At 35.9% G+C, this 14,609-nt stretch overlaps 1 protein-coding gene across 1 annotated transcript in view; it reads right to left on the minus strand.

Moving 5' to 3' along the window:
* The window catches only part of SYNJ1 (synaptojanin 1), a gene marked incomplete at both ends in the record, with an annotated part of 62,073 nt that overhangs the window by 14,566 nt on the left and 32,898 nt on the right, over nucleotides 1–14,609 (minus strand). The window contains 11 exons of the mRNA XM_082013982.1: nucleotides 2,036–2,074; nucleotides 2,693–2,821; nucleotides 3,786–3,992; nucleotides 6,060–6,222; nucleotides 7,363–7,441; nucleotides 8,244–8,459; nucleotides 8,576–8,693; nucleotides 9,045–9,201; nucleotides 11,467–11,625; nucleotides 12,923–13,115; nucleotides 13,496–13,636. Coding sequence (XP_081870108.1) covers nucleotides 2,036–2,074; nucleotides 2,693–2,821; nucleotides 3,786–3,992; nucleotides 6,060–6,222; nucleotides 7,363–7,441; nucleotides 8,244–8,459; nucleotides 8,576–8,693; nucleotides 9,045–9,201; nucleotides 11,467–11,625; nucleotides 12,923–13,115; nucleotides 13,496–13,636 — 1,601 coding nt within the window. The remainder of the gene's footprint in view (nucleotides 1–2,035; nucleotides 2,075–2,692; nucleotides 2,822–3,785; nucleotides 3,993–6,059; nucleotides 6,223–7,362; nucleotides 7,442–8,243; nucleotides 8,460–8,575; nucleotides 8,694–9,044; nucleotides 9,202–11,466; nucleotides 11,626–12,922; nucleotides 13,116–13,495; nucleotides 13,637–14,609) is intronic.

Here is a 14,609-nt window from a genome sequence, read left to right on the forward strand (position 1 = left end):
ATTTTTAACTAAAACAATTAAGAGCTTATAAAATCCTCAGTGGAAATCTTTCATATTAGCAGGCGAAAATCTAGACTTTGCAAAGTCTCCTGCAGTGATTACATAGCCTTGTTTCCTTGAATTCGGAGTTACTTCTGATGTAAAATATGACCAAACTCTAAAAAAATCTTAGATGCCCAGATCCTGCTCCCATCTTAAAAGCATACTGAGCCATTAAAAGAAATGTTATGAGCATTGAAGGGAGTGAAGCACTCAGAAAAAAGGTTAGAACACATGGGGAAAAAAACCCCACATTTAAAATGCACAACATTTTAAGACATAATCAGCGTCACTTTGCATGTGCTACAGAAGTCTCCAAACAAAGTTTAATACACTTTTATAGTACACAGAGATATTTTCACTGTGCCTTTAGGAGCCTTCATTCTAGGTAAGAGAAACAGATGCCATTTCCCCAAGCATAATAACACACTATGACATTCATACTTCTACTCCTGTGCTAGCTCAGGAGCTGAGCTCAGGTATTGCTGAAAAGCAAACCATCATGCTTCATGAGCATAATGAGCAGAAAATGAAGATGACCAAAAAAGTGGGATGAGCTTTAGGTCAGAATAATATATGCTGCAATCTCTTGTAAAAAGTTGCATAAAAAGCGAGTTTTATGCAAGCTACAATTGTTTATGGAAAGCTATGTTGGGAAAGAGGGTAAAAAAAGAAGGCTCGTCTTCGCACAATTGAGACAAACTAGGCAAACAGGATTGTGTCAGTGCGCATAAAACTACATAGGACTGAAGTAGTACAGTGAATTAAATCTTACACATGTTGGTGTTATGTATAAACTGGCTGTTTTCTAAAACTTAAGCATTTTAACTAATTTGAAATATTATGCCTTTGGCATAATAACCTCCTCAGCTCTGAGAGCCATGCACATCTCCACCCAACATCAGAATGAGTTAGCTGATACTTACATACTATGTAAAATAGTTTACTTATTTTCTGAGACTGCCCAAAACTTTTAAATTTTCTCAGAAAAACCTCTTTCCTACCAACTGAGTGGCAACATCTGAAAAACCATTAAGAAAGTATTTCAGAGGCACTAAATTTTCTCACTCTATCCCATGTATTAATGAGTTGATTTAAGTCCAAGCAGGACAGCTCAACTATGAAGCATGTAACAAAGGACAAAGATTAGTTTCAAGAAGCACTTTTGAGAACACACGAGTTGTTATTACATACAAAATCAGATCAAGTTGGAAAAAACCAAAACTAACCTGAAGGGTTGATAAGGCCATCAGCATTATCAAAAGGGAAGGAATTAGGGGAGAATTAATTCAGGATTTTGTTATTTTGTAAAGACCTGTAGCTCCTGAGTTCCTTCAAAGTAACTGAATAAATTCTTTTGCTAAGTTTGTGTTTCTGAATAACGCACTAGTTACAAGAACTATGGAGGATGTTTCATGTCTCCAGGAAGGGTTTAGGGGCACATTTCAGACTTGGAAACAGAAAATAAACATACCCATATGTTAGTGTTCAGCTTAGAGACAAATATAGCTCAGTGATTTGGAGAGATCTCTGTTAACTGGTCACCATCTGGGGTAAACCGGGCCAGACCAGCAGTAGTTTCAACTTGAACAATTAATTAATGGATAATCACTGCAAGTAGCTACAATCACAATCCGTTTTACAATGCTCCTTGTCATGGACTGTGGGGAAAAAAGCGAGCCTTTTCACAACTAACGACAAGCTTCTGCTTTCACAGAAAAGTTAGCTGGGTATACTTTGATCAAGACAAAGTAATAAAAATGTGTAACAACTTTAATCTATCTGACTATAATGTACCATCTCCTGGATAAATATTTTTTCACTAAAAAGTAAATGTAATTCAGAAGAGGATACAAACCCTGAGAAAGGAATTACATTGATCTTTAAGAACTACTGATTTTTATACCTTTGGACGTCATCATATTAAGTATTGTCACAACAGACCACCACAGTAGTTTTGCTACGTAGTCATATTGAAAACAATTAAAATCATTACCTCCAAATTCTTTTCTAGCAGGTGCAGGACTCCTACCGCCTTACAGTATTTAAGAAATGAATGCAGCAATAATGAAAAATACCAGTACAGTAAGAGGGAAGAAAAAGAACGAGAAAGTTAAAAATGACAAGGGTCAGTTTATTAGTACCTATGCTGCCCATATGCTTCTGAACATCCAGTTTCTTAGTGCTCAATTGTTAAAACTTTCAGATGATTCCGATGAACTCTACATTAAAAACTTGGACATGATAAAATGCATACATACTGATGCCAAAATTAAAGGAATATAAACTAATGAATGCACGAGATTATTTGTCTTTTCTTTTAAAAATGAAGATGCTATACAAATGAAAATGTTGAGTAAACACTGCTGTAGGAAGCCCACATTTTTAAACTGTGAAAGTAAGCTTATAAAACTTTTAAAACTTATTCCCTAAGCAAAGACAATAATATTTAAATGGTACTAAAAATGCTGTTACTTCCTGTATTGTTATTGCTACTAAATCCATCAACAAAACATTTTAGTGAAAAACTGCTATGTTCCATTAAGCCCCAAACCAACAATATAATATGTAGCTTGGGCATGGAACTTCAAAGCTCATCTCACAGACTTGAAATAAAATATTCCTGACCTCCTGATATACATCACCACATTACCTGACGGTGGAGGTGGCCTCTGCGGTGGAGCAGGGCGTGCAGGAGGAGCAACAGGGCGAGGCGGTGGAGGACGCTTAGGCTCCAAGCTCTGAAAAGACTCCTTCTGCTGGGTACCAAGCTGAGATTCAGCTGGAGAACATGACAGAAAATAATGCAAAAATTAATCATTTGTACATTTCTAATCACAGTAAAGCTTTTGTAGTAGCAAGTCATTTTCACAGAGAGGAACGTCAGTCCCCAGCCTTGGAAACAATGATATAAAAGATTTTGAGAGAGGGAAAACAAGAGGAATAAACCAATGGTGAAAACAAACAGATTTCCTAAAGCAAGATTTTTGTCTCACATGCTTTAATCAGTATATGCTAAACATTCTTAAAAATTGCGGAGTTCAAAATTTTGATTTTGACACTAATCTGTGAACTAAGTGCTCTGCAAAAATGTTACAAGGGGAATTCTGGAGGCATTTTAGCAGTCTTTGTAAAGTTAGTCCACATTACATTGAAATAAACTGTTCTAGAAGACATTCCAAACACTGTAATTCTAAATGTTCACTTTGCCACTAAAATAAAGTTGTGTTTAAACAGAAGCTTTGCTATTATACACCCAATTCACAAATCTGCCGATTACAATTTACATATTACAGTGGACAGAAGCATTAATTGAAATGGGCTGTACTTGAAGAATGTGACTGAAATGAACTAGGATTATACAGACACATTGCAACAGCATTCTTGAACAGAGGTTTCAAACTAATCAATTTAGCCTATTAATCACATAACTTCGAGATGTCTCTTTCATGATGAAATGCTAAAGAACTAGAGCAAGTTAGGTAGTTTGCAGCAGCACAGTGTACCAAACAAGACTCAGGAAACAAAACTCTTCTGCTACCCGTTAGGAAAACCAAGACACAAAGAATGAAGTGATGTGCCCAAGGCCACGTATGCAGAAAATACTAGATAATGACAAGAACAGCCTTTACAATAATCAAAAAGCTCTATTAAAAATAATCTATAAGGTAGTATTCTACCACTGGGCCATACAGCTGCCAGACTGTTTAGTGGTAATACAGGCAGTCAAGCAATGTAATACACACTGTGTGTGGAAACGGGTGGTCCAGGAGTTTTTGTTGGTGCTCGGCTTGGTCTCACTGGGAGCGTAGGTCCATCTGACAGCGTAGGGGATTGACAGGGACTGGAACGCGGTGAAGAGCTTGGTGAGGTTCCAAGACCAGAGCTTGAAGTTGGCTGTAGATGCTGAGGAAGGATTTCTTCTACTTCAGCACTATAGTCATCAATGTCTCCTAAATAACAAACCCCACCCCAAAAAAGAAAAAGCATGTAAAATACACGGAACAATAATTACTTATTTTAAAAAGTGGAGAAATTATTAACTGATTCTGGGCATGGTATTTCCTGCAAAAAGCCCTCAAGTTCCAACGAATTAGCTCAACAACCAAAGTATGATTCTTGCATCATAAAATTACACGTGAAGAATGCGTATGTATTCAAACCAGTTTAAATTACTCCAAATGCACAATATATATTATAGATATATATTATAGGTAATTATAATAGTGTGGCAACTGTAAGTTGCTTAGTCTAAGAAACAATTAGCTTTACAAAGAAGACCTTTGCAAAAATTATTTCCCTGATTTGCAATAGGTGGCAAGCTTCACTTATTCTTCGGAAGGCTGGGCAGGGGATTTCAAGATATCTGCTATTTGTAATACCTTCTGTTTGAAAAGGTACAATCATGATTAAAAAAAAAAAAAAGGTTCAACATGGACATGCCTTTGAAAAGTAAACTGTCTTTTTAGTATATTTTTATGTTGATATTCAAAATGCCTAAAATAGACAATCATCCCATCACACTCCAATAAGACCAGAGTAATCCTTTCTTCCATAACTTCTAGGCTTCTCTCTCTTCAGATACATAACACACAATGTTTTACAGAAGTTCCAGCTTCAACTCTGCACTGCTCAGCAGTAACAGAGTAACCAGGCTGCTAATTAGATATCAGTTCTTGATTGAAGAGTCTTGTGGGATTTCAGACGTCACATTTTAAGGGAATCATAACATTTCATGTAGGACTATAAACAAAATCAACCAATCATGCAGGCATCTAAACTGTTAAAGTCCTGTTTCCTACCTGAAATGCAAAACAGATGAAGTATCTTATGACACTGAGACTTAATGAAAATTCCAACTTTTCATACAGGTTTTCCATATCTGTACCCTTATCAAAACATATCTTCTTTTATGAAATACCTGTACAAAAAAACCTTAGTCTACTCTTTCCAGAATACACAGCTGCCATCTCTCTTCTTGAAACTTTTGCAACCTAATGTCTGCCACTGAGGAGCCTGGATAGAAATTCAAAGCAAGTGAGCTACTCAAACTTAGAATAAATCAATAAAGACACAATGACTACATCTAGAAGTATATCTGTTCAAGAAATGACAAAAAAACAACCCTTACCTGTATGTAAAATACATATGGAAATGTGATACCCATAGCAAGTGTCAGCAGGTAACGTGTGGGAGCGTTTTTTTGCTGCTGTTTGAAAAGCTGCTGTTTACTTGCTCAGGATATAAGAAGAATCTATTTTAATGTAGAGAGTGAAGCAGGCCTTTCATAAAAATTAATTAATAAGATTAAAAAATAAGCTGTGAAAGTACATAGACCAGAAACATGCAAGTAAAGAAAACCAAAAATGCAGAGGCACAATTGCTGCAACAGTGATATCCAGCAGCTTGAGGATTCTGCTAGAAAAGTATGACGTGAAGTGATAAAAAATCCTTCAGGGAATAACCAAAACCAAAAAAAAAAGAGAACCAGAAAACAGCAACTCATCAATGCCAAATATCAGCCTGTTCCAAGGAGTAAGAGAGGCTGAAGGTTTGTTTCCTTGCCCAACTCGTATTTGCCTGCTGTCAAAGGCTCACTACGTGTCTTCTTGGGGGTGGTAAGCACATCGGTGCTTAGCATGGGAGCTCATTAGTCCTATTAATCTATTATGTGTATTGTCAAAAAAATAATTGCCTTGCACTCTCAAGCTGTGTATAACCTGTTTACAGGGTATCTCCACGAACAGTAAAAGTTGCCTGAACAAAGTGACTCTGAGAGGGTAGGTTACAGGATAAAGTGAGAAGAATAAAGAGAATGTCAGCAAATTAGCAAACCCTAGAGATACAGTGCAAACTGACACTGCTCAGCAAGTTGTCAAGATACTGTTGAAAATAACAGGATTTCTAATTTATCTGTTTTAGATGGGCATAAACTTGTTACATTAAAGTATTGTGTTAAATTAACCACATTATTTAGGACTGTAAGTATTTCAAAATGAAAATACTTTATTTCAACAAACCTTCCATATCATAGTCTGCAGTAACCTCAGCATCTTCACAAAGCAAAGTGGAGCTTGTTGATGAAGGTAGCCCAATATTAATCTTCTCTAAATTCATTTCATCTTCCAAACTTCTGATCCAATCTGGATTTTTCAAGCTTATGTTTATAATCCTTCCTAGCAGCTGCATTGCCAAAAAGGTATGAAGAAAACAGAAAATGTTAAGAGTAGGAACATTAAAATTCAGCATTCTAGATTTAAAAAGAAAAAAAATTTAAAATTACTGAAAATATCACAGGTTATCAGACTTTCTAGGACTAAACAATGACAGTGACATGTCACAAAAACAATTATGCTTTTCACTTAATTTTGGTAATTAAGTACATTTATGTACTTAATTTAAAATTTTAATTACAACTATTTAATATTTTTCTAAAGAAAAATTAACAGCTTGTCTCATAAGGCCTTTTCTTTTCAGTTAATAGGAAAGCTTCTGGTTTCTTTATTCCAACAGAAACACCACTCTTTGTAAAGAAAAACAGACTTGCTTATAAACTACATTAATAAAGTCATTTTTAGAGACTGATAAAACAGCAGGTCTTCATTCTGCAAACTGACACATGACACTGAGTCCTGATCCTAGATAGACTGTCAGTGAAACTGTCAGCAGGTGCAAGGATTCATATACAAACATCACATTACAGAATCTAAGTTTTAACAGGAAGTTATGCCAGTAAAAATTTGAACATGAAAATTAAAATTTTTACAAAAATTAAATACTGGCTCTACAGAAGTCAATAAGAGCTGAAATTTTGACATTTTAAAGTGACTGCAGTATACAAGTCCGGAATTTTAAATAATTGCAGGCTATAAATACGATAAACTGGTTCATACTACAAACTCAACGTAAAAACTCTGCTTTTTAAATCATTAAAAATAAACAATTAAAAATCCCTCATTTGATGAAGATGCCCCTCAATATAGGATCTTCATTTCTCTAACAGTCCTCCTCCTAAAAATAAATTAAGTTTGGTATTTGTCTCAACTGGCTTTTGAAGCTCAACATAATGCTATCAAAAGTAAAAAAAAAAAAAAAAAAAAAGATTAGATGCAACAGTCTATCTAGTGGGGAACACGAAAAACTTTTAAGAATTAAAAACAAAGAAACAAAAAACCCAACCCACCAGAGGGTTGGACTAGATGACCTTAAAAGGTCCCTTCCAACCTCAAGATTCTATCATGATTCTGTGATGACTCTATGAAGTATTCTTTAAAAAGCTAGATTTTCTCTTGCTATGCAAAAGTTCAGTAATTTTTACATTACCTCAGTACCATTCAAATTCATAACATTCAAAGCAGAGCTTCCTTCCAAAAATGTTACCCACATCTTGTCTTCCACAAACCTGCAAAGTCCATTGGAAATAATAATTACAATACTTTATCCTACCTACTAACTTTCGAAGCCTCTTATCCTAAAGGTTTTTCAATGTTTCACTTGATGGAGAAGAATTAATTTTTTAAGTTCATTAAAATATATATAATTGGCTAATAAGCTTCAACTGAATGTATCCTTGCAACAAAAAACATAAAGCAAAAAAGAACCAGGTAAATATCACACAGCAAAAGCAGTGTCCTCTTAAAAATTATGTGACTACAGTTACACATTCAATATTGAGTGTGTGGCTGCAGGTTAGATATTTGTATTAGGTGTTCCATATTACATCACACTATGGATTTGGGACAATGCTCCTAGTCTTCTGAAAAAAACCCAAACCAAATCAATCCCTCAAAAAACCCAAACAAAATACCACAACACTTATAGTTCAACTACCAGCTTAGTGAAAATGCAACATTCACAGGGATCCTCATCTTTAGTTCATTTAAAACTACTAACCTAATTTTAGAATATAAAATTTCTAAAAAATTACAGAAATAACAAATTTTAACTCTGACTGATTTCTGACAAAGTCAGTATGATACTCTATCTCAAAAATAAAGAGTATCTGGAAGAATTAAGTCTGAAAACTGAGACACGTACCTGTATGTAAAACTAATTTTCAACTCTAAAGACATTAAAGCTGAAATCTAAATGTTAAAAAAGAAGCAGGTCATAACTGGAATGCCTGCTAAGAAAGTAACTTTATCCAGAAAATAGGTGGGAACAATAAAGAGGAACAGAGATTAAAAGTAAAAAGTCTTTTTGACCTTATAAGTATAACTTCACCATAGCTTGCAAATTTTTGAAGAAGATCATCAATCAAATTATCATCAAAATAGTTTTCTTCTGCTGAAGAACTTCTGATGGAGACCATCACAGTACCATCAGGTGGTCCTTGCATTGCGATCACCTCCTTATAAACCTTTTGTCTCTCTTCTGCTTCAATTTCAAATATGTCAATGTCAATTAATGCAACCACAGGCCTTGGAAAAAAATACATGAGAAAAACCTGTAAGTGGAGTATCTGAGCAACAAAGTATATAACATAAGTATTAAATCTTCAATGATTAGGAAGTAATGTATAAAATAAAACTGAAACCTATGATCAGATGTTTTCAGCTCTGCTCTTCCGTAGTGCAACAAAGTACCAGGATTCCATGTATAAGGGACATTGCTGTCATCGTGAAAACTAGCATTCAGAAGATCCAGGTCTTCAGCTACATTCAATATTAATGAAAACAAAAGGGGAAAAACACAGTGATTGCAAGAATATTGTTTTAAAAATATGCTATTTGTAAAAAGATAAAAAAGAAAGTAAACAAAAACAAAGTGTTTTACAGAAAAAAACAGAGGCTTCTTCTGAACTACTGAAATATCAGTAACTGGTATCTGATTCTTGATCCTCCTGTTCAGCGTCACTGTATTTACTGCAGATCCTATTATAAGCTTTCTGTCTCATACAAAGTCATGGATAGAAGCTCAGAATCACTGGCACTGTGAATGTCACTAAATGGATTCTAAAAGCCAGTTAAAAGACTATTTTAAACAATTTAAGGAAGCACTCAAACCTGATCGGTCAAAAGGCCATTTTCTTCTTCTCCAAAGAATACGATCTGTCCATGCTGGTGTGCGACATTTCTCACTGGTGTCATAGTCATCAGAAAACAGATCATATTTGTATGTTGGAGCAAAATTTATTTTGCCTTCCAAAAATCCCCTAAAAATCTGTAGGAAGCAAAGCAGTTATGTGTCATGCCAGAAGACAGAAACAGATGGGAAACAGCTTGAAACTAATCAGAATTCTCTTCTAACAGTGAAAACCTGTATACACATCTCAAAAAGAAAAAATTTGATAATATGAATCCTTCTCCAAATTTTATCTGCTGAAAACATTCTACATTTGCCACTAAGACTACATAGTGACCTAGACAGATCATCATTAAACAGAAGTATGCCAACATTCGTATCTTTAAACCCAGGCTCATGAGCAACCTACTGTTTCTCCAATGTTGTTCAGATCTTGAGGTCATCCAGAACACAGATGCTGTCCACAGCACTTTAATTAGTTGTTAGTTGCTCATGTGTCAGCAAAAGTTGGGAATTAAGGTTTATATTTTATGTACTTATCTGAGCATGCAAAGCGTTCCCCCAAATTGACACAAGATGCCCCACCAATAAAGAGGAGTTAGGGGGGAAAAAAAAAAGAAAAAGAAAGTCTCCTTAATATATTTGATATGAACTGAAAGATCAGAGAGATATCACCATTTCTTCTCAAGCAACTAGGAAAACAGAATAAAAAGATACTATGTGAAATTATCTGCCAAGAATATATATGGTATTTAGAGATACAGAGTCCATTGAAAAGAATCAAAAAACCTGTTAGGTATTGCAAGTATATGTATATACACACCCCCCCCCCGTATTAGGTACTTGCAACATACAATACAGCCAGCTGACACAAGACCCTGGGCGGCCAGAAGGTTTGCTTGCTCCTTTAGTGCTTAAACTAGGCATCAGCTAAAACCCTTCCGTTAACCAGCTCCAGTCTTGAGTTTAGTCTTGTATGGACAGTTTTACCTCACATCGGAGATCTGTAAAGTATAATCTATATATAAACTATAATCTAACTTAGATCTTCTAGCCAAGTCTGCATCAAATGACAGGTTATCCTGCTTTTCTTGTTGGAAATAAAAATTGAAATCCAGTCAATTTAAAAATCTGTGTCAGGTGAATGTCAGAAGATCTGCAGCTTCCAAGACAATTCATTAATTTCTTTGCCTTCAGTAATTATTTCTTAGCCTACTCTTATGATGAAAGGTGCTATGTAAACGCTATTCCTGAACAGCAGATAGACAGGTTAACAGCTACATGCAACAAACGTGGAGCTACCCTGCTGGCCAGCTGATATCCCCTGCTGCCCAGCCAGCCACTTCCATGGTAATAACGGAGTATTACCCCAAAGGTGCAATACTACCCTTTCTTCTCCCTGGCCAGGAGACTAGTTTGAGCCTTTTTCATATTCCAATAGTTTCCATAGATCTTTCCATCTTTACAACCGCTGTTATAAACCAAAACCAAACCACAAAAAACCTCTACACCTTTCTTGTTTTGGTCGAATTAACAATCACGCTGTCTGCCCATGTGAACCCATATCTCTCTCTTTTTAGGAACTGGGCTATTAAAAAAAATATTAAAAATTATCAAGTGTTTTTCCTCCTGTTCTGTTCCTCCTTGTTCTCATGTACAAGACATGAGCAAAAATGGAAGAGAACTCATAATTCAGAAAAAATACTGCTTGTGATCAAAGTGCTGGCAGACAGAACAAACAACCAACAGAGGGATTGCCACTCATTTTACCATCTACCACATTCCAATACAAAGCTCAAAAGAAAGAATGAACACTTTCACACAAAATTTGATTCATTACAAATATTCCCTTAATTGCTATGTGCTGCCTCCCAAGAAACCCTAAAAATCTAAAATCTGAAGCTTTCTTCAGACTTTATTATTCCATGCTCTTTTTCTTTGTAAGTTAAAAGGTTAGCATTTGGACTATTCCTTTTTCCAACAGAATGACAGTAACAGCATTAGTCCTATTACTGTAGCAATTTAAATTAAAAAAGTAACATTACCAAAATAACTTATATAAATATTTTTAAATAGTTGCACCTGATAAAAAGAAAAATATTATAATTAGTAAATGCCAACACAAAGTTCTAAAAAGATGATGGAGTTCTTTTCTTTTTCAGGAAGGAAAGAAAAACCTTACTGCTACAGTAAGTCACTGTATTTGTCTCACTACCTCTTCAGGACAATTACTATAAATGAGTTACTAGATATTGCTGCGTCCCACCCTTCCACACCACTACCTGGACAAAAGTGATAAGTAAAACATGTTGAGGAGGTAGATTTACAGAAGCGCCACAGAAAATTGCTAAAGCCAAAAAGGAAAATAAAGCATTCTCAAGTGTGGTAACATTTTTAAGATACCTGTCCAGAATTTTTCTGATTGATAAGTTGGTCTCCTGCTATAAGGGGATCCCAGTTCTGTTGTCGTATCAGGTCCTTAACTTCCTCATTAGGAATATCTATTCGATAATTAAAGTCACCACACCAAAAGATATAGTCATGGGAAAAGAGCATCCTCCCCTGTAAATAGAGGCACACAATGAAGTTAAAAACAACCGAGACACAAATTTACTACTTGCAGGTGCAGAAGTTCAGTTTTTACTTGTAAAATATGCAACATTTCTAGCAAATGAGCACAACTGAAGTACCTCTTAGCATTTAGTGTTCATATGGTTAGAATCACATAGCCAGCTGTATGGTATTCACACATACATAACACGAGAGAAGTAACATTTCTTATGTAGTTTGCATTTCTAAAGAAACATGAGTCATCTGAATTGAATTCTAAAATTCTTCATCATTTTGTTCCATTTTAGAAGTTTGCTCTAAGATGATGACTGCTACCTGTGTCTCAAAGAGGTTACAACGAAGATCAAAACACTACCCTGGGATCTTGTGGCACAAAATCCTGACAAACTGCATGTTGAGGGCTTTATTATTCAGATTTAATTTAAGATTTTTCAGTTGTACAATTTTCAAGGCTAGGGAGAGACAGAACGGCTCTGTTACTTCAAACAAAGCCTGGGGTTTAAAGTGAGAACTTTTACTTCCTCCTTTGTTTTGATTTTTCCATTGCCCTTAAGTAAATCAAAGCAGATACCCTGGCAGATTAAAACAGCAGCATTTAGGAAACTGTTTCTGGGGACCGCAAGAGTACAGTACTTTCAAGAAAAACTGAAACATGACCGTGGGGACAAATTTAGAGATTAAAAAATCCTGTAAAATAAGGTGTCAGACTCCTGTACAGTGCCATAGAAACTAACAAAGGACAGCTGGACTACCAAATTTAAGACAGCTTAAAGCCTCAAAGAAGCATTTTGTTGCACTGATAAAATTATCAGCTATTTATTTGGTGTTTGATAATTCTTTATGAGAATACAGTATATAACTGTATGATCCGACGACAAAAATGAGTAAACAAGAAGCTAAAATGAATTAGCGAAAATCATTCTTTGTACTGAAAATAGTGCTGTTTCCCATGGATTTTTTTCTCACAGTTCATTAACTCAGGTGCCTATAAAAGTTCTACTGCATGTCAGGAATCTATAAGGTCTCCTTCCTATGCTAAACCCTTGATGCCTAATGCTTCATCATCTTCATCAGTCATTGCAGTAGAAAAGTCTATTCTTTCTGCAGTTATCTATTTTAATAAAAATTGTTGGAACTTAATTATCTCTGAGACCTCTAATCCAAGGAAACTTGATTTCCACAGGAATCTGTGGAGCAGGAAAAAATAAATAGAACTTTTAGATGACAATGTTGGAGCTCAGGGGGTTTAACTTCTCATTCATTATGGAATTTGAACACTGTTGCTTACCATTGGAAAACCGAGCTTGCGAGCTATTTCTATGAAGTCTTCATTTCTCTCTTTAACTTGTGATTGCCCTGCAGCAAAGTGACTGCAGACAAAGCAAAGACTGGATGTATGAAACAACATCCGAATTGCTACTGCACCTTTATTACCAGTGGCTCCTCCCATGCCAGTCTTTACAGTATCAACAGCAACATCCCTAGAAGAGTTAAACAACTGTTAAACTTTCAAATACAATGGCACAGAAGTTAACAGCTTTAAGTATGTCTGAGTATGACATTATGTCGGTAAGAGAACATTTTCACATTGTTCTTTCAGCAAGAAGGCCACTGGGCTGCTTTTAAAAAATAGCAACAGCTATTGAGCAGCTAACAAGATAACGCTTCAGCTTTCCAAGCTTTCTTGGCAACTGATGAGGCATTTAAAAACTAAGATAAAAGAATTTAAGCAACTAGTTCCCCAGAAGATGGAACAGCTCTTTGAGCGTCCCATATGCTTCTTAGTACACTTGTACGTTAGTTCGCAATAAAAAGCAAACTGAAGGTGACCTAACTTGGGCACAGCTGTGTGTTCACTGACCTGATAAAAGGAGCATGCTGGGGCCTGATGAACACAAAAAGGCAGACACCCACCAACTGCTCAGAAGCCAGCAGCACATACTTGTAATCTCTTGATATAGTCTTCTGCAGTTCAGCAGCCCAGAGCTTCTGATTGGTTGTGCTAGCAGTGGGATTAAAAATGCCAGTTTTAAAATAAATCAAATTAAGCAGGTATATAAACTGCTGATCTAGTTGAATAAACTTTGTACAATAACCTTAAGTAAACCTTGGGGTAGTAAGCCAAAGCCAAGTTGTGAATGGTGCTCAAATGCCTCCTAGCAGAGACACAGGCTATGTCATGACATCACCATTTCAAATTCAGCCTCATAAAATTCTGCCTCGCTTTTCTCAACAACACAGACAGGGTTAGGACCCAGGGCTATATTTCCTGTATTTCTGAGGCTAGACTTGAGGAACAAAACCTAAGCAATTTCCTAGGGAGCTACTTCCTAGCCTAGAGCTCAGTCAACACTGGAAAACAGAGATGTCCATTGTCTTAGATCAAGAAGAAACTTCCTTGGAGGCCTAACAGACTATGGTTTTCAGAGCTAGCATTGGATATAAATGAAAAACATCAGACCTGGAAACAGTATTAACTAGACATAGTGTGACATTAGAGGATGACAAACTGCCACTTTGTCCTCAAGACAAAAGCCTGTGCAGAGGCTAACAGTGTTATGTGCTTTAGATCCTTTTTCCAATGAGTTAAAGCTTGCTAAACACTAGAAAACATGCAAAACAGGGAGACAAAGCAATGGACAAAGTGAATGCTATCCTAAGACTACACGTAAAGACTTCACCACTGGTATCACCCGCCACTGGTAAAAACATATTTTCATAACCCAGTCTGCTGGGAGTGAAAAATGCAAACTTCACGATAATAATATACATGTAATACATGGAATGACAGCAAAAACTGACAGTATGGAAGGAAGCACTTGCTTTATATAGATCAAAATCTGATGCAAGACACTATATAAAGGCATACTAACAATACATGCTTTTGGAAGGCATTTCACGGGACTCGCTGTTCCCAGCAGTAGGAAGGCACAGTGACTACAGAACCCTCCATGCATTGGAGGTAAATTCCTTCA

The sequence above is a fragment of the Phaethon aethereus genome, assembly GCF_964289735.1.
Source record: "Phaethon aethereus genome assembly, chromosome: 1".
In the NCBI taxonomy this organism is placed as follows: Eukaryota; Metazoa; Chordata; class Aves; order Phaethontiformes; family Phaethontidae; genus Phaethon; species Phaethon aethereus.